Below are 18,256 nucleotides of genomic sequence, written 5' to 3'. Positions count from 1 at the left end.
AGACTCTTCCGGGAAATAAATAAGGCATCCTTCACTTCCACTTTGCAGACGACTCTAGAAAACATAAATTAGAATCATGCACATTTCAGTAAAGTTTTCTTGTTTGTGTCTATATGTTTTTGGAGAGAGATCACATAGATCCTGTATTGCTATATGTGTCATAGGTTTCAGTATGACAAATACCTAATTCTTCTTGTGTGGAAAGATCTGTAGTGATACAGGAACCTGGAATAATTGTGTTTTGAGTTCTGTGTGAGCAGAGTCCTGGTTTCTCCTCTCCACCCCCTGTTTTCTGCGTATCAGTACACCTAGTGATGCAAAGGTTTCTGGGAATGAAACTGAAAGCTTGTGTAACTCTCAATAACAAGATGTTGTAAATGTGTGGTGTAATAGCAAGCTATCAAGGATCCAACAGCTTTAATTCAACATACATACCTTTGATTCAACATACAACTTCAAAACTTAGTAAAGTATGGGTTCTGAAATTACCTTCTGAATTTCTAAGTATATATATTTTGAAATTCTAACAAGGAATAATTTAAGAAAACTAACAACTTGAAAGTCATCAGGGATTTAGACTTAAGATTATGTTAGGTTTAACTTGGCTAAATTTAAATGTGTAGGATGTTGTTGTTGAAGAAGAATAAACCCAAAAGTTAACAGTAACAGGGAATATTGATTTTGTTGTTGTTGTTGGAAGAATCAAAAATTAGAATTTCTTTAAGCAGAACAGAGGGAACTACTTGTGAATTCCTTTCCCACAACCCAGCTCAAGCTGCCTTATCTTTGGTGAGAGAACCCCTTAGATTTTGTCATACTTTACATTAAGTCCTTTCTGTTCTGGTCTGTGTGCATATGATTAGGCTATAATTTTTGGTTGTAAGGATGAAGCTTGCCAGGCATATGAGACACAATTGGGAGTGGACCCCATTGAAATTAGTGGACATTCTTCTGTGTAAACTTTCCTATGAGTTTGGTGCATTTTCTAAATATGTACTCACTTGACAGCTTTTAAGAAGAATAAAATTTGCCAACTTTTTTCTTAGTTGGTTTCAACACTACCTGAAGACATGCAGCCTGGTCCTGACTTCCATGGACTTCCTTGGGAGCCCATTATTATTACTGTCTTTGTGGGATTTGCCACACTTGCCATTTTCTTGTGGAGAACTTGTCTATCTGTAAGTATATTTTCAAGGTCAGATACAGTATACTGATGTTTAGTTAACTGGCTGAGCTTTGACAGTTATGATTATGAAGTCTTTCAAGCTTCAATATTTGGTGTCAAATAATTCTACCTTCAACAGTAAAGCACATAAATTTATTTTAAATACTTTTTAATGAAGTGTTTTAACAGAAAACAAGTCAGTGCTGAACATTTGTGTCAAAAGTGCCACATTGACACTTACTGGAAACGTACTGTTCTGCAGTTGCTAAATCCAATGTTAAAATTGAACAATAAATAGTAATGGCAAAGATGGATCCTTGCTAGACAGTTTCAGTACTGATAATATGGACAGTGGTCTACATTCTCAAAATAAAGAGAGAAGTTTCTATAATAATTTGTGTGGCAAGTTTATTATTGCCTCAAATTACAACATCATCAATGATAGAATGGCTTGATGGGCAAGCTTCAAACTGGTACTTTACTTGTTGCTCTTTTAGTTTCAAAATCAAATGTTTTTAATTGTACCCACACAGTACTTGCATAACCAGAACTTTGGCCTGACTTTGAAGCAGAACCTAAAAGCTTTTATTAGAAGCTTGCTTGCATAATGTAAATTGATACTTGCAATGGAAACCATGCTTGTGTTGATATTTCTTGGAGCGGTTATTGACAAACATTTACTTTTCTTTGTTGATGGCATTAATAAAATGGCATAATCTTTCTCATAATGCTGTCTTTTATCCATTCCTTTTGTAGGTAAAGAGTAGAATGTATCAAGGTAGGAATATTTTGTCCTTGCGATATTGCAGATTGTATGGCAGGATTGCTTTATTGTTTAATATAACTTTGAGCACTTAGTATCAGAATTTATTATTTAATACCACATGTATAAAGAGCTATTTGTACACTTCAGTATTCTGGCTGCTCTTTACTCTGTTTGTCTAGGCAGACCAGGTTGTAATCCAATGATTGCATGTACCTGTCCCTCAGGTGTTTTCCTGGATTCATGGGAACTTCCACGTCTGTCTCTACACCTTTGTGCTGTGCTGGATTCTACTTAGGAGAATCTCCCAAGGGTGGTTTTGTTTTTGTTTTGAGAGGGTGGGGAAAGCAGTGAGAAAGGAAGGCCTAAGAAGCTTTGGTGCATATACAGACCTTTGAATCCTGCCTTTTTCCAATAGCCCCCTTTGTACTGTCTGCCTAACTTTTTCCAGTGCATCTTGAACGTGTCTTTCCCCACTACCTCACTGGAGCTTTGACATAATAGGTTTCAGTATGAAGAATACCTTCCCCTTGAGTCCCCAAAAAGGGTCATAATGTGGTGTGTCTGTTAGCATAAAATGCAGAAGCCTAATAGAAGATCTCCAGGGTGGGAAAAGAGCCCTTTTTTCCAGTGAACTGCATGCACACTGGAGTTGACAGTCCCAGTTCAGGGAAACTGAACCTAAGTTGAATGATAGATCCATGATATATTGTGATGTCTAAGCTCACCATTTTCAGCAGTTGACATCAGTGTTGTGGGGTGGGGGCCATGTTGGGGCATTTTTTATTTGTAATTGTTGAGGTACATGTGATGTGTAAGGGTTAGCAGGGTAGCCCAGTTCTACAGAAAAATGCTCCACATTTGTCCCTAATTTTCTTTTTTCTAGTGACAGAAAAACAACTTGTAGAAAAGATTAAAACTCTCTTAAAAGAAAAGACAGAAATCTTAGAAAAGATGTCGGAATATGATCAAAAGGTATCGTGCTGTCTGCATGTCTTTATTATTCTGAAGTTAAAAATTTAATATCAGTGTTTGGATAATCTAAAATGTGCGTGTCCTCTAATCTCTTTTAGTGGTATAATTGGGAAGGTCATAATTTGGGATATCAAAAATGAAATTAATGTTAAGTTTCTACTTTCCATGTTTGTTTGTTTTCTTTTAAAAAGATAAAAGCAGCAAAAGAAGCTGTGAACGAGGCCCAGAAACAAAACACAAATCTCTCAGATGAGGCTACAGGGCTTAAGGTATGAAACAAGGATTTTATTCTTATGACAGATGTTTAAAATATTTAAACAAAATAAACATATCTTTCCATTGCTGTTAACAGGACACAATCAGGGGGCTTAAAGAAACAAACCATCTGTTAGATGAGCGAGTGAAAAAATTGCACACCATGCTAGAAACTGAGAAAGAGCACTACTCAGAGAAACAGAAACAAGTAAGCAAATTTTCCTACTTTGCTACTGGCTGTTGGCGTGTTTGAGAGTGTGGTTAAGCTCCTTGGAAAGGTGGTGGTGGTTGAGAACTTCATGAACACTTGAAGAGGTGAACTTTTTTTTAACTTCAGTTTGACATTAAATTCTGTAATCTGTTTAATATTTAAATGTCAGCACTTACGATTGAAAAATCTAGTAACTCATATTTTCCATTGGGTTTTGGAAACCTGACCATTTTTGTGCGATGTGGGCCTTCACGGCTTTGGAATCCACGCAAATGGCTCTCGTTAGTCACACATCCTTAGAATTTTCCCTGGAATGTTCTATCTACACTCATGCCTCCAAGCTTTATTTTCATTATTTCTCCTATGTTCTGAAGGTAGAATAGTCCGGAGAGTTAATGGTAACTTTTAAGTTAATAATCTTACAACATTTATAGAATTGTAGAGTTGGACGGGACCCCCAGAGTCATCTAGTTCAACCCCCTGCAATGTAGGAATCTCAGCTAAAGAATCTATGAGAGATAGCCATCCAAGCTCTGCTTAAAAACCTCCAAAGAAGGAAAGTCCACCACTTTCTGAAAAAGTCCTTTGCACCGTCAAACTGCTGTTACTGTCAGAATCTCCTTTCTTATAGCTTGAATCCATTGTTTGGGTCCTACGCTCTGGAGAAGGAGAAAACGAGCTTGCTCCCTCTTCCATGTGACAGCCCTTTAGACAATGGCATAGCGTGCGTTGCCATCAGCTGGGGCAAGGCAAGGATTGCGCCCACTACCCACTTTGCGGGCGTTGTGCGAGAGGCAACAGGTGGCCTTCCCTGCACCCTTGTGGTGGCTGCTTTTTACAGAGGTTGCCTGCTGGTTACTCTGTTTGCCCTCTCAGCTCAGTGAGCTCCCAGTGGGAGCTGCGGCTGGCACTCCTTGGCGGACCTGGCAGCATCCCAGCAGTGCTGGAGCTGCAGCTGCAGCAGGCCTAGGAGGAGGGTGGCAGAGAGCAGGCCAAGCAGCCAAGCACAACCCTTCCCTGGCCACCTCTCCTTGGCCACGCATTTCGATGGTGGGCGCTGGTGGACCCCAGGCGAGTGGGTGGCTCTCCTCTCTGCATTTCCACCTCAGGGCATGCATCTTGCCCAAGGATACATGCCAGGAGGGAGGCCCTAGGGAAGGACTGGTGTGAGCCAGGAGCAGGTGTCCCTTCCTTGGAACCTAAAGCAAACATTGTGGCTCTCCAAATGTTTCTGAACTACAATACCCATCATCTCTTATGGAGGCGGCTGAGGTTGATGGAAGTTGGAGTCCAACAACATGCCTGATCCCTGATCTTAAGCATACTGATAATGCTTAACATTTATTTAGCACATTGCAGTATTCAGAGTACTTCATAGAGCTTATTTCAGTCCTTGCAACAGTGCTATAAGGTAGGCTAGTAGTATTCACATACTGTGTTGGTGAGACTGAGAAATAGTGACTTGTTTGCCTAAGGCTATTTATGAATGTGCTCCTGACGCAATATGAGCCAGTATTCCAGCTCAATATGTATCTTTTCTTATTCTGAGACTAGTAAATGTGTTTAGGGATCTTTGGTATGCTGCTCCTTTCTTTGAGGGGGTAAGGAACCTATTTCTCAACACAGATGGGTCTTTGTAACTGGGTTTCATTACAGAACTTGAAATAAATTATATTAGGTTGCTGGTAACCTGAAAGCCAGCTTAACTAGTTTACGTACTTATACATCTCAGTAACTGTAATGTCAGTATAACTCTTTCATTTTCAAGCCCAATATGTATGCCTTTTTTGTTCCTATTCACAGCTCACAGAAGCGCAGAAGTCTTTGGAGAACTTCCAAGAAGTCATCACATTGCATTCTGTAGAGCTCTCTGAGGTAACACATCTGGATTTTGAATTCAAGTAAATCTTTGACCTGATATCAGCATCACTTTAAACCACAGTTAAAAACAAATTACTGTTCAATGTGAATGCACAACTTGCTGGTGCATGCTGCTGAAAAGTTCTCACTCTGCTCTTCACACTCCTGCTGTGCTACCAGGACCAATTAAGTGTCTGGCTTGTCCTGATGTTCAAATAAACAAATCTATGAGCAATAAACAAAAGTTTGGTCTTGGCTTACTGCTTGCAGTTTGTTCAGGGTTAATACCATGAGCCTGGGTTTGAACATCACAACAAGCGAGAATCTGTCATGTTTCAAGGTGATGCAACAGAAGTGGAGGGAGGAATGCTGTAGGAATTTTTTAGCTGCATGCACATACAGCTTGTGCATTTGTATTAAACCATAATTTGTTTTTAACCATGGTTTAATGGGAGGTATGGTCTCCCAAGATAATAGAAGAATCTAAATTCTGAATGTTGTGGGTTATTAAATTATTCTGTGCTTTTTTGGTGTAAGCTGGCATTTTTATGTGGTTTGCATATTAAACTTGAAATTATTGGAATTTTTAGGTGCAGATAGCTCTTAATGAAGCTAAACTAAGTGAAGAAAAAGTGAAGTCTGAATTGAGTCGTATTCAAGAAGAGAATACAAGACTTAAGAAGAGTAAGGAGCAAGTGAGTGTGCCATTTTTGTTAAACTGCTGTTCTTCATAAATTAGGCTTTGCTTTGTGTACATATCAGACCAAGTTAATTCTGCTTGAAAAGTTTGCTCATTTTTAAATATTGAGGGGCATGAGTAGTTGTTGGCATTCATCTGTCTTGAGAGACAATGGAGTGCACCTCCGCAGCTGAAGTCTAAACGCTGTGTTAGCAGCACCGAAGTGACCTCTCCGGGATGTAAGCCTGGGTAGTATATATGGAGGTCCTGGACCATCTAGACAACAAGACCCCCCTCTCAGCCTCACTGATGTGGTCCAAAGGAAAGCAGAGCAATATGTTTGGCACCAGCTTGGCTGGAGTTGCCGGAAGGAGGCGTACAAGGTGCAATCCAACCATCTTAGTGACTCTGCTCAGATTTTGTGTAGGGTTTACTCCTTAGCCTTTTCCTCTCCTGAAGATATCCCACAAGGCAGCAGAAGTTTAGGTTCAGGGTTTTCCTTCTGCTAGATGGGCTACCTTCTCAGGTTAATAAGCCCCATTTGCCCTTTACGTCCCCCTACAACATGTGCAGAAACCACGCGTACCACTAAACATTTTGTGAATCTTTGTACTTTTGTCCGTTTACTGTTTTTATTTTTTCCAATTTGAACTATAAAATGGTGATTTTCCTGAGTCAAAATGAGAGTACCCCTAAACATTTTTTTAGAAAAAAGCACTGCATTTGACCATATCGAGCTTCATACTTTCTTTTATTAAATCCTTTGCTTATATGACAAGTACAGTTCTTTACAGTGAATTATACTTGCTGTCCTGTTTAAAGCTGGTCATTGCAAAGACAGTCTGGAACCCTAATGCTAGGAGGCTGATTTGCATTGCTCTGTGAGAGAATGAAACCTGATGACGGTGCCTCTAGTTCCTGTGACTGGCAAGAACAGCTGCCCACCCCACCCCCACAGCCATGCTCAATGTTGTTCCTGTGCAGATTCGTAGTGTCCGGAAGGTCATTTCTGGCCATGCTCTTCAGTGTCTTCCTAACTTAAAGTTACATCCATATGATGCCAGAACATAAGTGACATGGTGAAAGCACATTGAACAAGAAATACTTTTTGACCTTGAGAGAGAAGAAAGGAAAGCTGATGAGAAGTCCAGGTCAAACTTCCTTAGTTGATGATTCCTAGACTCTTGAAGAAATTACCATAGCTGTATAGTTATCACACCTTCTCTTCCCATTACTTCTGGCAACAGCCATGTTCTGTTAACGTTTGTTACATTGATGATATTAGAGCTAGAGAAGATGGAACCTTGGTAGAAGTGAAACATGAATGCACAATTGTGGGAAAATAAGTGGTTAGGAAACCCCACCATAGGAGCTGCCAGCTACAATATTTACTCATGTAGAATATCTACATCTTCATTTATATTCCTGAGAAGCTCTCAAGAGTAGCTTATAGAAAAAAATTCTCACCCAAAATGATGTCCCCATCTGGTTTTGGGAACTCTGTGGTTCTCTGACACAGTGGAGTGGGGATGAACAGCTAGATTGTGCTCAGGTTATGATGAAGGCAAGTCTCCCCTTGCTGACAGTTGACACTGATGGGCAGCAGCTCCTACCGAGGTCATTTGAGGCAAGGGAATATACCATATACAATACACTTACAATACACTTTCTCAGTATATTGAAAAATTGGAGAAGGTGGAAATGTTCAACAATGAATTCTAAAAGAAATATACCGTAAATTTCGCTCCAAAACACGCACTTTTTTGCTCCGAGAAAGTAAGGGGAAATGCCTGTGCGTGTTAAGGAGCGAATGCACGGATCAGAGCCATGGCTGCCGTCAGTCAGGCAAAGCGGGAGGCACTTACACGCTCTACGAGGCTCTCACTTTGCTTTCTTTAAAGCGACCTGGAGCCAGGAAGGAGGGAGGGAAGGAGAGCCATAGCAGCAAAGCCGGCAGCAGCCGCTTACACGGGAGGGAGAGACGCTAGCAAAGGTCTGCGCGCTCTCTGAACAGAGCAATGAGGCTGCAGAGAGACGGCAGGAAAGATAAAATTTAAGCAACCAGCAGCAAAATAAATCCAACCTCGAGCTCTGAGCCAGCGCAGTGAAAACCAGGAAGTAAAAAAAAAGGCTGGGGAGGGCATGAGGGAGAGGGGAAAACTTCGCAAATCCCCCGCGTCTCAGCTGATCGGCTGGCATGGAGCAGCTTGTTTTCAGGCAGGATAGATTTGAGCAATGTCTGGGTCCTAGTGCCCCTACCGCTTTTTTGTGCTCCATTCTATTGCTGCTGGTGGCTGCTTATCATTCAGGCTGCAAGGAGGAGCACTTTTACACAGCTAATGGCAATCCCCTGCAATCCAAGTCCTCCTCACTTGCTCAAATCTATTCCGCCTCAAAACAAGGAGCGGAAGGAAAAGGCTGCAAACTGTTAAATGGAAAAAACCCCAGGCACAGGGCAAATACCTTAAGTATACCTTTAAAGCAACAGTGCTCTTTCCCTCCCTCCTCCCCGCGGAAAAGCTCCTTGTCCCTTGAGTTCTTTTCCTTCCTAAAGGGAAGTCTTCTTTCTGCACATAACTGTTAGTCCCGTGATTTTTCATTTCTACACCTTCCCTCCCCACTTAAAACGTGGTTACAAAGCACGGATCCACATGGATCCTCAGGATTTTTGCATTGGGCTACCCCAAACTCACTGTCAGATCACATGTCTGTGGCCACAGCATGAACCATAAAAATCATACATCCACTGTTTCATTTAGAATATTTTTTCCTCGTTTTCCTCCTCTAAAAACTACATGCGTGTTATGGTCAGATGCGTGTTATAGAGCGAAAAATACGGTAGATGGTTAGACAGATGCTGAAGATGCATGTTATGGTTAGGTGAATCCCATCCTGAATTCCTTTATGTATCGGGTGGGTGCCTTGTGGCAGCTTTAGAAATGTTATTGCTCCAGGGAGAATATTAAAATGCTGATCCCCTGTGCAATCCACCCACCCCTCCTGTTTTCTGGTTTTATTATAAGATGATATCTAAATATATCAGTTAAAGCTGTGCTTTCATTTTAAAGGATTTTGTGCATGGCTGCAGATGATCGTTCTTTTGCCTGTGCCTCCCCTCATTATGAGCCAGCATTATTTTTTTAAGGGGTGGCATGTTCTTTTTTGTTTTGGCACAACTTTAACTTTGACATATTTAGCCACTCTGGTGTAGTTTTAAAACCTGATGGCCTGAGTTACATGCTGTTTGTCATCCCAGTAATATTGTTAATATTGTACTTGTGTTCTTTCAGCTGCTGCAACAAGCAGAAGGCTGGAGTGAGAGGCACAGTGAGCTCAGTGAACAGATCAAGTTGTATCAGAAATCTCAGAATGATATGGAAGAAGCACTTGCCTATAAAGAAAATGAAATTGAAGTAAGCTCTCTTGAAGAACAACTTTCTTCTGTGTTCATGACTGTGATTGAACTACTACACCTAATGTTGTGGTCCTATAGTTTAAAATTTGGCTTTTTGCTGCTGCTTTAGGTTTTGACTAACTGCATTATGCAGCTGAAGCAGTTTGATGCAGAATCTGAGTCAGAAGGCAAGAGGGATGATGGAAATGATCTGGCCAATGGAGAGCTCTCAGGTACTAAAATCTTAGATAACCTGGTAGACCATTCAAGCAGCTAATCTTGAGGAAGCAGTAGCTGAAGACTCTTAGGGGCAATGGTACACAACAGTGAATAATTAACATCTGTTATGTGTCAAATAGGAACAGATACTCCTAATACAAAAGACCAGAAATTAAGATGATGTCCATCTAACATACTGGCTGTGTCACTGAGAAGTAAATTTCTCAACTCTGAATTATATCTATAATGTGAGCAATTCATCAGATAAATAACTGGATTGGATTGCCATCGTGATCTGCCCTTTCTTGAGTCAATTGTGAACATCAGTAGCTTTTAATTCCTATAATTGAAATATTTTCCTGCTTCATGTTGAAATGTGTTGCTTTCATCTGTACACTTCTAGATAATTATCTATGGAGATTTCCTCTTGCCATGTTTTGAAAATTTTGCTTAAACAGACACAATGAAAATAATTTTTCTCCCTTCTAGATACCAGGAATGAAAAGATGAAGAATCAGATTAAACAGATGATGGATGTTTCAAGGGTATAACACAGATGCTTCCAATCTTTTGGGGGCAGTGGGCACATTTGGGATTCTTGAAGTGTCATAGCAGTTTCACAGAATTGCTGCCATGGGGGCATGTACCTTCATAAAATGGCTACTGTGTAGGCATGCCCAAGCACAAAACACCCATTTCACATAACACAAACTGGGTAGGCTGAAAGATCTGAGTCCAAGCAGAGCCCCAAAATACAAAATTCTTTTGAGCCCATGTTAACACAGATCCCTTCCCCTTACCCACCATAGTGTAGAAGCTCACAAAAATCTGAAACGCCTTCAGTAATATCCCACTAGTTATAGCAGACCTCAAAGGTGCTGTGAGAGAATCTGGGGGCAGTTTGGTACATGAAGTAACCCCATGAAAACATTGTTTTGTGTAATCAATATGGCCCAAGTTTGTATTCCAGGAGAGTGTTTCACTGACCATTTGTTGCCTTTTTGCAGGTAAAAACAACATTATCTATCATTGAAGAAGAAAGAGATCACATGCGGTCCAAACTTAATGATGAAGTAGCAGCAAGGCATGAGTTGGAAGGTGTGTTCAGCAAATATATAATTTGGAATGACAAGTTCTTTAAAAGAAACCACTGCAGTAACTCATCAGTTAAGGGGGTTCCCATTTCCTTTCGTTGATAGACTAGAAACCTTGGGGCACAAGAATGGTTGGTTAGTTCAAATCAGTCAATGAAATCCATCTGCTTCACCCTGCTTTTTGTCCCTAATACTTCGCTTGCCAGTGTGTAATGATGTGGTGACGATAGAGACTACAGTCAACCACTTAGACCTCTCACTGTCTCATCTCTAGATCCAGCAGCTACATTCCCCATTGGCTGGCATTCATCAGCCTTCTAGACATTCTTTGTCTGCTCATTTCCTTCAGGCCAAGAGAACATAGGGCCTAGAAAAAGGGAACAGTTGTGCATAGTCTAGCCCAGTTTCAGTTTTTCCACTCCCTGTTGTGTTTGCAGATTTCTGGTTTTTGGCTGCTGACTTTAAGCTATCCTACTTCCCCTAGTGCTTACAGCATCTCCTTATCTTAAGCTCTGGGGAATTTCTTTACAGCCCTTTCTTTGATAGACTGCATTTTGCTTAATTCATGGTCTTATTTCTGCCTCTTTCCACCTACCCTTCCTTCAGCCTCCTTACTTCAGGGCACCATCTTTCGGTCCTCCTCTTTATGTTGGGACCTCTTCCAAGTCACTGGCCTGCCTCTGTGTGAAGTTTATTTCCACCCAAATTTGCAGTTTTTCGTTCTGTCAAAGAGCCTGGAGTGAAAACTGTCTTGTTTCCTGAGCAATTGAATGTTCTGTGTCACCGTATCTTAGCTCTTAGAAATGTTGTACTAAATAGGTTTGTCTTTATTGCAGAGCAAATCAAGAAGCTGGAACATGATTCTTGTTCCTTGCAGAGAGCAAAATCTCAGCTAGAAAGTGAATGTAAAACTCTGCAACAGAAAGTGGAGATTCTCAATGAGCTTTATCAGCAGAAGGAAATGGCACTTCAGAAGTAAGTACTGGGCTTTTTAAAGATGATAAAAATACCCCAAAACATGGTATAAACCAGTTTACCCCAATCTGGCACCCTTCATATGTTTTGGATGACCTCTCATCAACCCAACCAGCATGGCCAGTTGTCAAGAGATGATAGGAATTGTAGTCCCACAGTATTTGGAAGGAATAGCGTTCTGGAAAGCTTGTGTAAGCTATAACATCATTTTGCTCCTTTTCTGTTTACCTTTCATAGAATCTTGGAAGGGACCAAAGGGTCATCTAGTCCAACCCCCTGCAATGCAGGAATCTCAGCTAAAGCATCCATGACAGATGGCTATCCAACATCTGCTTAAAAAACTCCAAGGAAGGAGAGTTCACCACCTCTCATGGGAGTCTGTTGCACTGCTGAACAGCTCTTGCCATCAGAAAGTTTTTCCAAATGTTTAATCGGAATATCCTTTCTTGTAACTTGAAGCCATAGCCTTGAGTCTTAACCCTGAAGAGCAGGAGAAAACAAGCATGTTCCCTCCGCCGTGTGATAGCCCTTAAGATATCTGAAGATGGCTATCATATCTACTCTCAGTCTCCTCTTTTCCAGGCTAAACATACCCAGCTTCTGTTTTTTCAGCCATTCCAATAGGGTTAGAATTGATCCCCATAGCTGCAAATAATTTTTTAAAAAAATTATTTTACCCCACCATTGAATCAAGGAGAGGCTGAAACGCCAATTGACAATTTGTCATGGTTGAGGACTACCTGAAACATGGAGTTGTGTAAGAGTGATACAAAAGCTTTAGAACTTTTTCCAGTGCTGTCAGGCTGTATCTGGCCAGAGGGTTAATTATACCTAAATTTCTGCTTTAGGAAGTTGTCACAAGAAGAGTATGAGCGTCAAGAGAAGGATCAGAAGCTCTCTGCTGCAGATGAAAAAGCAGTCCTGGCAGTTGAAGACGTGAAAAAATACAAGTAAATAGATTGATTGATTGATGAATGTAATGTCTCATATTTTCAGACAGTGAGCAGAAGTAATCTCTCAAATTCTTTGACAGAAAGAGAATTGACGAAATTGTTGAAGAACTGCAACAAACAGAGCGATCTTACAAGAATCAGGTGTGATGCTATCCCAATAAATCTTTCTGAAGCAGTCAATGTAGGATATAAACCAATGTGCAGACTCAAATAAACTTTTCTTCCTTCCTTCCTTAATGTTTTAAGATTGACATCCATGAGAAGAAGGCCCATGAGAATTGGGTAAGGATTTTATTAAAGCATATAAAAAACCTTTTCCTATAGTTGAGCAGGGCAGTTAATGCTTTTCGCAGAGCAGCAGCAATTAGCCTTTAATGTGTATTTTCCTAGCAGAACGTGACTTTCACTATTTTTTTTCTATTGCAGCTCATAGCACGTTCTGCCGAAAGGGCATTAGCTGAAGAAAAAAGGGAAAATTCCAACTTAAGGCTCAAGTAAGTATGTTCTCTACTTGGTAACTTCAAAAGGTGCTTGGTTTTATAGACTGCCACTAATACTAAGTTATTCACAACTGCAGGTTTCTTGGTGAAAGTGCATATTATTTAATGGCAAATTCCTTCAGCGCAAAGGCGCCAACTTGCCCCCCCCCACATTGTGGGGGTGCATCATGTGATGTGTTATGTTACATGTCATGTGACATGTCCTGCCCCACCTAGCGCTCGTGCGCCGTGCTGAGACGCTTGAGCATCCTGCCGCTGTGATGCCAGCACTTGTGTGGTGGAGAATGGGGAGCGCAGAGCAGAGCTCCATGCTCAACCTCTTCCCTACACGACATCGGTGGGGATTAGGAAGTGGATCAGGGGCTGCAGGATTTTGGGGGAGCCCACCCCCCTCCTTGAAAAAATGTTGGGGGCTGAAGACCCCTCAGCCCCCAACCACATGGCGCACCTGCTTCAGCACTATATCGTACAAGCATGAATGCACTTTGAGATTAACTTTCGATTTTCCTCCGTTAATAGATTAATAGAGATGGATCAGAAAATAGCTGCGCTTCAGAGACCACTAATTGTGAAACCAACTGCAGGCCGACCAGACCATCAAGCCGCCCCTCGCAGAGGTAGATGCTCTGTTCACCTTTGGCTGAGGATCTGAAATGTCAAGCCTAACCTTTCAGAAAAGGAAATAAAAAGTTGACACCAGTGACCATGCTTTATTACAGGTCCATTAAGTCGAGATGGATCCTTTGGGCCCTCACCTGTGAGCGGGGGAGCTCCTTCCCCACCGCTGATGATGGAACCCCTTGGGCGTCCCCTTTCTGCCAATCCAAGAGAAGGTTCAAGAGGTGAATATGGCAATAAATCAATCCTTTTTCTTTCTTCCCTAGGTTGTCTTGCTATAGAAGCCTGCTTCGTTAACTTTAAACTTTTATAAAGGCCCCATTTTTTATTTTTATGAAATTCTCACACTTTTCCTTCTTTGGTTTAAGAATGAAAATAGTAAACATAACAAAGCAGTCCTAAATTAGCCAGGATGGCACACTGTGTTTATAGATGTTGGGTTATAATTCAGTTAATTTTAAGCCTTTTGTGTCCTGTTGACCTTAATAGGAAAATAAAGCACCTTATTTTTTGCTAGCATATGTGCACAGTTTGTAAATAGAGTAATCCTTAATGCCATAGTGCTATGCTAATTTCATTCTTCCCTTTCTCCAAGGAGTTCAGAATGGTGTGCAAGGTTTTCTCCCTCCCCCTTTTTATCCTCTCAAACCTGAGAGGTAGTTTAGGCTGAAAGTCATTGGCTAAGGTTGCTCAATGAGCTTCCTGGCTGAGTGAGTGTTTGAAACTGGGTCTCCCTGGTCCTAGTCCAATGCTCAAACCACTGTATGCATTACTGTTCAGGGAGGAAAGGAGTGCATAGCCCAGGTCTCTAAACCAGAAGTAGGGAATATGTGCTCCTCCAGATGTTGCTGAGCTACAACTCCCATTCTGTCTGACAATTGGCTGTGCTGGCTGGTGCTCAGAAGCCATTAGGGCATGTAAGTGGTATATAAATTGAGAAATAATTTTTAACAAAATGTGCATACCACTTAGAAGAACAAAAGATCTCTAAGTTGTAGACAAGCAACAAGTGGGTGTCCACAGATTCCTCATCATTGCTCCAAATAATGTTGCAGAAATAACTGCTCACCAAGCTATGATTTCCTGAAAACATTCTGAACTATCTAGAAGAATGTTCCAGGGAAGACCAGAGACTGCAGCTATACTGATGGCAGGTCAACTGAGAAAGTGCATTTCTTTTCAAAATGGTAAAAAATACGTGGTCTTTCTCTTTAGAGCTTGGCCCTGCTGTAGCATCCCTAATGACCTGTGGGCCAAGGACATCATCTCCTGCTGCAGTAGTGGATGGAATGGTAAGCAAGGGGCAGGGAGGTTTTATAAAATCTTCTGAGATGGCATTTTGGGAAGAACCTTGTGTGTTATCCCACTGTACAGGTCTCATCAGCTCTTACATATCATGCTCTTATTTTGTCTATCATCTTACTGTCTTTATGTTGCTGGGGGGGAAATAAAGCCAAACCCGCCTAAAGAGCCTGAAGCCCCCTGTGTTTCTACTGCCCCACCTTCATCTGTTGAAGCAACAGCAGTGAGTACCAGGAGCCTGGGAATGGTGCTTTTGCTTTCCCCTGGTTTGATGGAGAGGAGCATGATGCTTCATAACTTGGCATGGCAAAATGAGCCCCGTGAGACTCATTTTAGGTTACAACTCTTCTGGGGCTTCTTGACTTCCTAAGGTTGCATACATTGGTGAGGGTAGCTAACATATACTACATTTGTAAAAGCTATGCTTTGGTCCTGAGTTATTTTCTAGAAATCTAACATAGTAGATATTTGAGGCTTTTTTTTTTTAATCCCTTGGGTACTTTCTGGATTTCTTTGTGTTTAAATTAACTGTTCGTTTGGGTTTGCTGGTGCTTTAAGAAATACTAACTACATGGATGATGGTTTTAGGTGGTTAAATATTCAGGACTGTAACTTAGTTGGAACACCTGTTTTTTGTTTAGCCAGAGTATTCAGGAAAAGGAAAATCCCTATAGCGGGTGGGGAACGTTTTTCAGTTCAGGAGCAGCATTTCCTTGTGAGGTCTGCATCCCAATCATGGGTGGAGCCAGAGGCAAAAGTAGTTTGGGCAATGGATGAGAGTCTTGCCTTTGTACAGCAGGCTACATTCCAGTCAAAATTTGAAGACTGCTACACACACAAGACTCTACATTCTCCGTTCAGGCAAGGAACAGGCATAGTCTTAAGCAGGCAAAAGTACTTGATGGGCACTGAAAATGCTGTGCAAGGAGGAGTTTAGTCTGAGGCTCATTTAGAGAGGTCTGGAGGGCTGCAACTGGTCCCCTAGCCTGAGATTCCTCACCCCTGTTTGGTAGTATGCAGTGAAAACGAGTTTGAAAATACATAGCTTTCAAACACATAACATTTTTGGTGGAAGATCAGTTTTATATTTCGCTGGTGTATATAGTAGAAGACTAACTTTTCTGTCTTACACAGGTTAACATGGGTCCTAAAGGCCCACCACCTTACCCAGGGGCCCCCGTAATGGGACCACCAGCAGCTGGACATTTGCCACCACCTCCAGTTCGTGTTGGACTTCCACCCCGGCTACCCTATGGACCTCGACCTCTTCCCTTAGGTATGGTTGTTTTTCCATTGTGCTTTTTTTTTTTTTAAAAAAAAGAATATGTTTATTTTAATTGGCATTACAGATTCAAGAATCTTTCTCACAACCTGTTGCAGAACAAAGTTATCTTCGCGGCAATGAGTGAGTGGGCAGGGGTGCCTCATAGTGAATTTGTGAGAGCTGAGCAATGTTAGCAATACTAATTTGAGAGCCATAACCTGCTTTGAATATTTGGCTGAAGTATTTCATCTGAATATTGCCTTGATAGATTTGGCGAGTCTATTGATAGCAAAGCACAGTTGTAACTATGTGGGAAAAGGACTGGAAGTGACAAGAGAGGCATGCAAAATACAGATGGTTCCTCTTCTGAGAAGTGGAACATTTTGTTGTCTGTTCACATATTATCTGCCAGGCATAAAGGCTTCAAATATGCTTCTTTAAAATGGAAGTTGGTAAACTTGGAATTCTGTGCCTGCTGTTTGGTTTCTGTCAAATTTCTGGGGTGAGATTGCATGTATGTACTTCCTCCCAGTGAATAATTCACTGTACTGCTTTTCCTTCCAGTACGTGGAGCCCCTCCACCACCTCTTCCAAGAGACTATCCGCCTGTCCCTCCATTTGGAATGAGAGACTTTCCACATGGTCCACTACCACCTCCTGATCAGAGAGTATATCAGCGTGGACCTCCTCCTTTCCGGCCTCCATACCCAAGAGATTATCCTCCAGGCCCTCCACGGCTACCTCCGCAAGGATTAAGGGACTACCCCCCTCCTCCTGCCAGAGACTTGCCACCTTCTGGACCCAATGACTACCAAGGAGGTCCTTCTGGTCCCCCATCCCCAGCTAGCTCACGGGACTCTGCACATCATGCTGAAGAGAAGCCATGACTTTGGATTTCTGGACTGATCTCCATCACGTTTCATGTGGGGAGGATTTCATTGGCTTCAGAACCAACTCTTCTTTCCTCCTCTGGACTTGGTTTCTATGTAGCTTTTTTCCCCTTTCTCCTTTGCAGAAATAATTTCTCTAGCAACGCGCATTCGATCACCTTTAAATGAGGACTTGTTCATCCTCTTGGGATGCACATATAATTTTTCTGTGATGAACCTGAAGCCTGCTTCTACAGCTGTGGCTGACCTGCAGCTCTCAACGTGCAATATATGAAAGTACCTGTGTGGTTAGTTTTTAATTAATGTAGCCTATGTAATAAGTTGGTGAATGATTTCAAAATGATAATTTGAACATTTCCTGTGGAAATACCTTTGGTAAGAAATGCTACCCCTTCACATATAGCCTACAGTGACTGTAGACAAGTGGTTTACATGAGGATTCTAATGCAGATATTTTTAAACTACCTGGTATGAAAGACCAGAAACAAACTACTCTGTACTGGAAGGACAAATCTACTAATAAAGTGAGCAAGATCTCTTTCTCTTTTTTTGCTACATTTAGAAGAATGAATTTTGTACAAATCCATTTTCCTTTGCTGTAATGAATAGTACTTGTCACGAGACGGGTTAAGATGAAAGGATAGAACAAATTCTTCCAGCTAGTGGGCGATATTCAGCTAAGTTTTAGACCCATTGCAATTAATAGGCCTAACTCAGTAACAGTCATGGATTTCAGTGGGCGTACACTGAATAAAACTTAGTTGATGACCACCCAGTGTCATGCCTCCGTAAAGCACAAAACCCCCGCAATTTAGAGCCCTAGCGGCCCAGGAAAATTCAGAGTCTGTAACCCGAAGCATTTGTAACCCGAGGTACCAGTGTAGTAGGAACTACTCGTCTTGACTAAGAATGTTTTCAGAATAGTTCTTGGTATTAAGACTTAAGTCATGTGCCTGCCATCAAGAAGAAACACTCCAGCTGTGGCTTTTCTTTCCCCCCTTCTGCTGGGTAAAACAAGTTTTACATTAGAAAGTAAACTAGCTGGCTGTAGCAGGATTGTTGGATATATATAAGCAAGCTCTGGGTATGTGACTTGGCCACCTCAAACAAAGAACTGGTCCTTGCTTACCAAGGCTCTT

At 41.5% G+C, this 18,256-nt stretch overlaps 1 protein-coding gene across 4 annotated transcripts in view; it reads left to right on the top strand.

The window, feature by feature from the left end:
• Positions 1 to 17,672, top strand: part of MIA3 (MIA SH3 domain ER export factor 3) — a 36,887-nt gene extending 19,215 nt beyond the window's left edge. For 2 of the 4 annotated variants that reach the window (XM_081185944.1, XM_081185946.1), the window contains 22 exons: positions 1,047 to 1,178; positions 1,922 to 1,943; positions 2,815 to 2,903; positions 3,095 to 3,172; positions 3,256 to 3,366; positions 5,173 to 5,244; positions 5,820 to 5,924; positions 9,199 to 9,321; positions 9,433 to 9,535; positions 10,011 to 10,066; positions 10,529 to 10,619; positions 11,452 to 11,590; positions 12,439 to 12,540; positions 12,624 to 12,684; positions 12,790 to 12,825; positions 12,970 to 13,037; positions 13,563 to 13,660; positions 13,763 to 13,885; positions 14,877 to 14,953; positions 15,115 to 15,186; positions 16,098 to 16,239; positions 16,792 to 17,672. In XM_081185944.1, the coding sequence (XP_081042070.1) occupies positions 1,047 to 1,178; positions 1,922 to 1,943; positions 2,815 to 2,903; positions 3,095 to 3,172; positions 3,256 to 3,366; positions 5,173 to 5,244; positions 5,820 to 5,924; positions 9,199 to 9,321; positions 9,433 to 9,535; positions 10,011 to 10,066; positions 10,529 to 10,619; positions 11,452 to 11,590; positions 12,439 to 12,540; positions 12,624 to 12,684; positions 12,790 to 12,825; positions 12,970 to 13,037; positions 13,563 to 13,660; positions 13,763 to 13,885; positions 14,877 to 14,953; positions 15,115 to 15,186; positions 16,098 to 16,239; positions 16,792 to 17,114 (2,223 nt within the window). In that variant the 3' untranslated portion in view covers positions 17,115 to 17,672. Of the gene's footprint in view, positions 1 to 1,046; positions 1,179 to 1,921; positions 1,944 to 2,814; positions 2,904 to 3,094; positions 3,173 to 3,255; positions 3,367 to 5,172; positions 5,245 to 5,819; positions 5,925 to 9,198; positions 9,322 to 9,432; positions 9,536 to 10,010; positions 10,067 to 10,528; positions 10,620 to 11,451; positions 11,591 to 11,827; positions 12,248 to 12,438; positions 12,541 to 12,623; positions 12,685 to 12,789; positions 12,826 to 12,969; positions 13,038 to 13,562; positions 13,661 to 13,762; positions 13,886 to 14,876; positions 14,954 to 15,114; positions 15,187 to 16,097; positions 16,240 to 16,791 lie in introns of those variants that run through there. The other 2 variants (XM_081185945.1, XM_081185947.1) reach the window with 2 other exon arrangements.
• Positions 17,673 to 18,256: the final 584 nt, after the last annotated feature.

The sequence above is a fragment of the Podarcis bocagei genome (assembly GCF_964188305.1).
Source record: "Podarcis bocagei genome assembly, chromosome: 3".
Classification (NCBI taxonomy): domain Eukaryota; kingdom Metazoa; phylum Chordata; class Lepidosauria; order Squamata; family Lacertidae; genus Podarcis; species Podarcis bocagei.
This window is presented reverse-complemented; position numbering and strand designations above follow the sequence as displayed.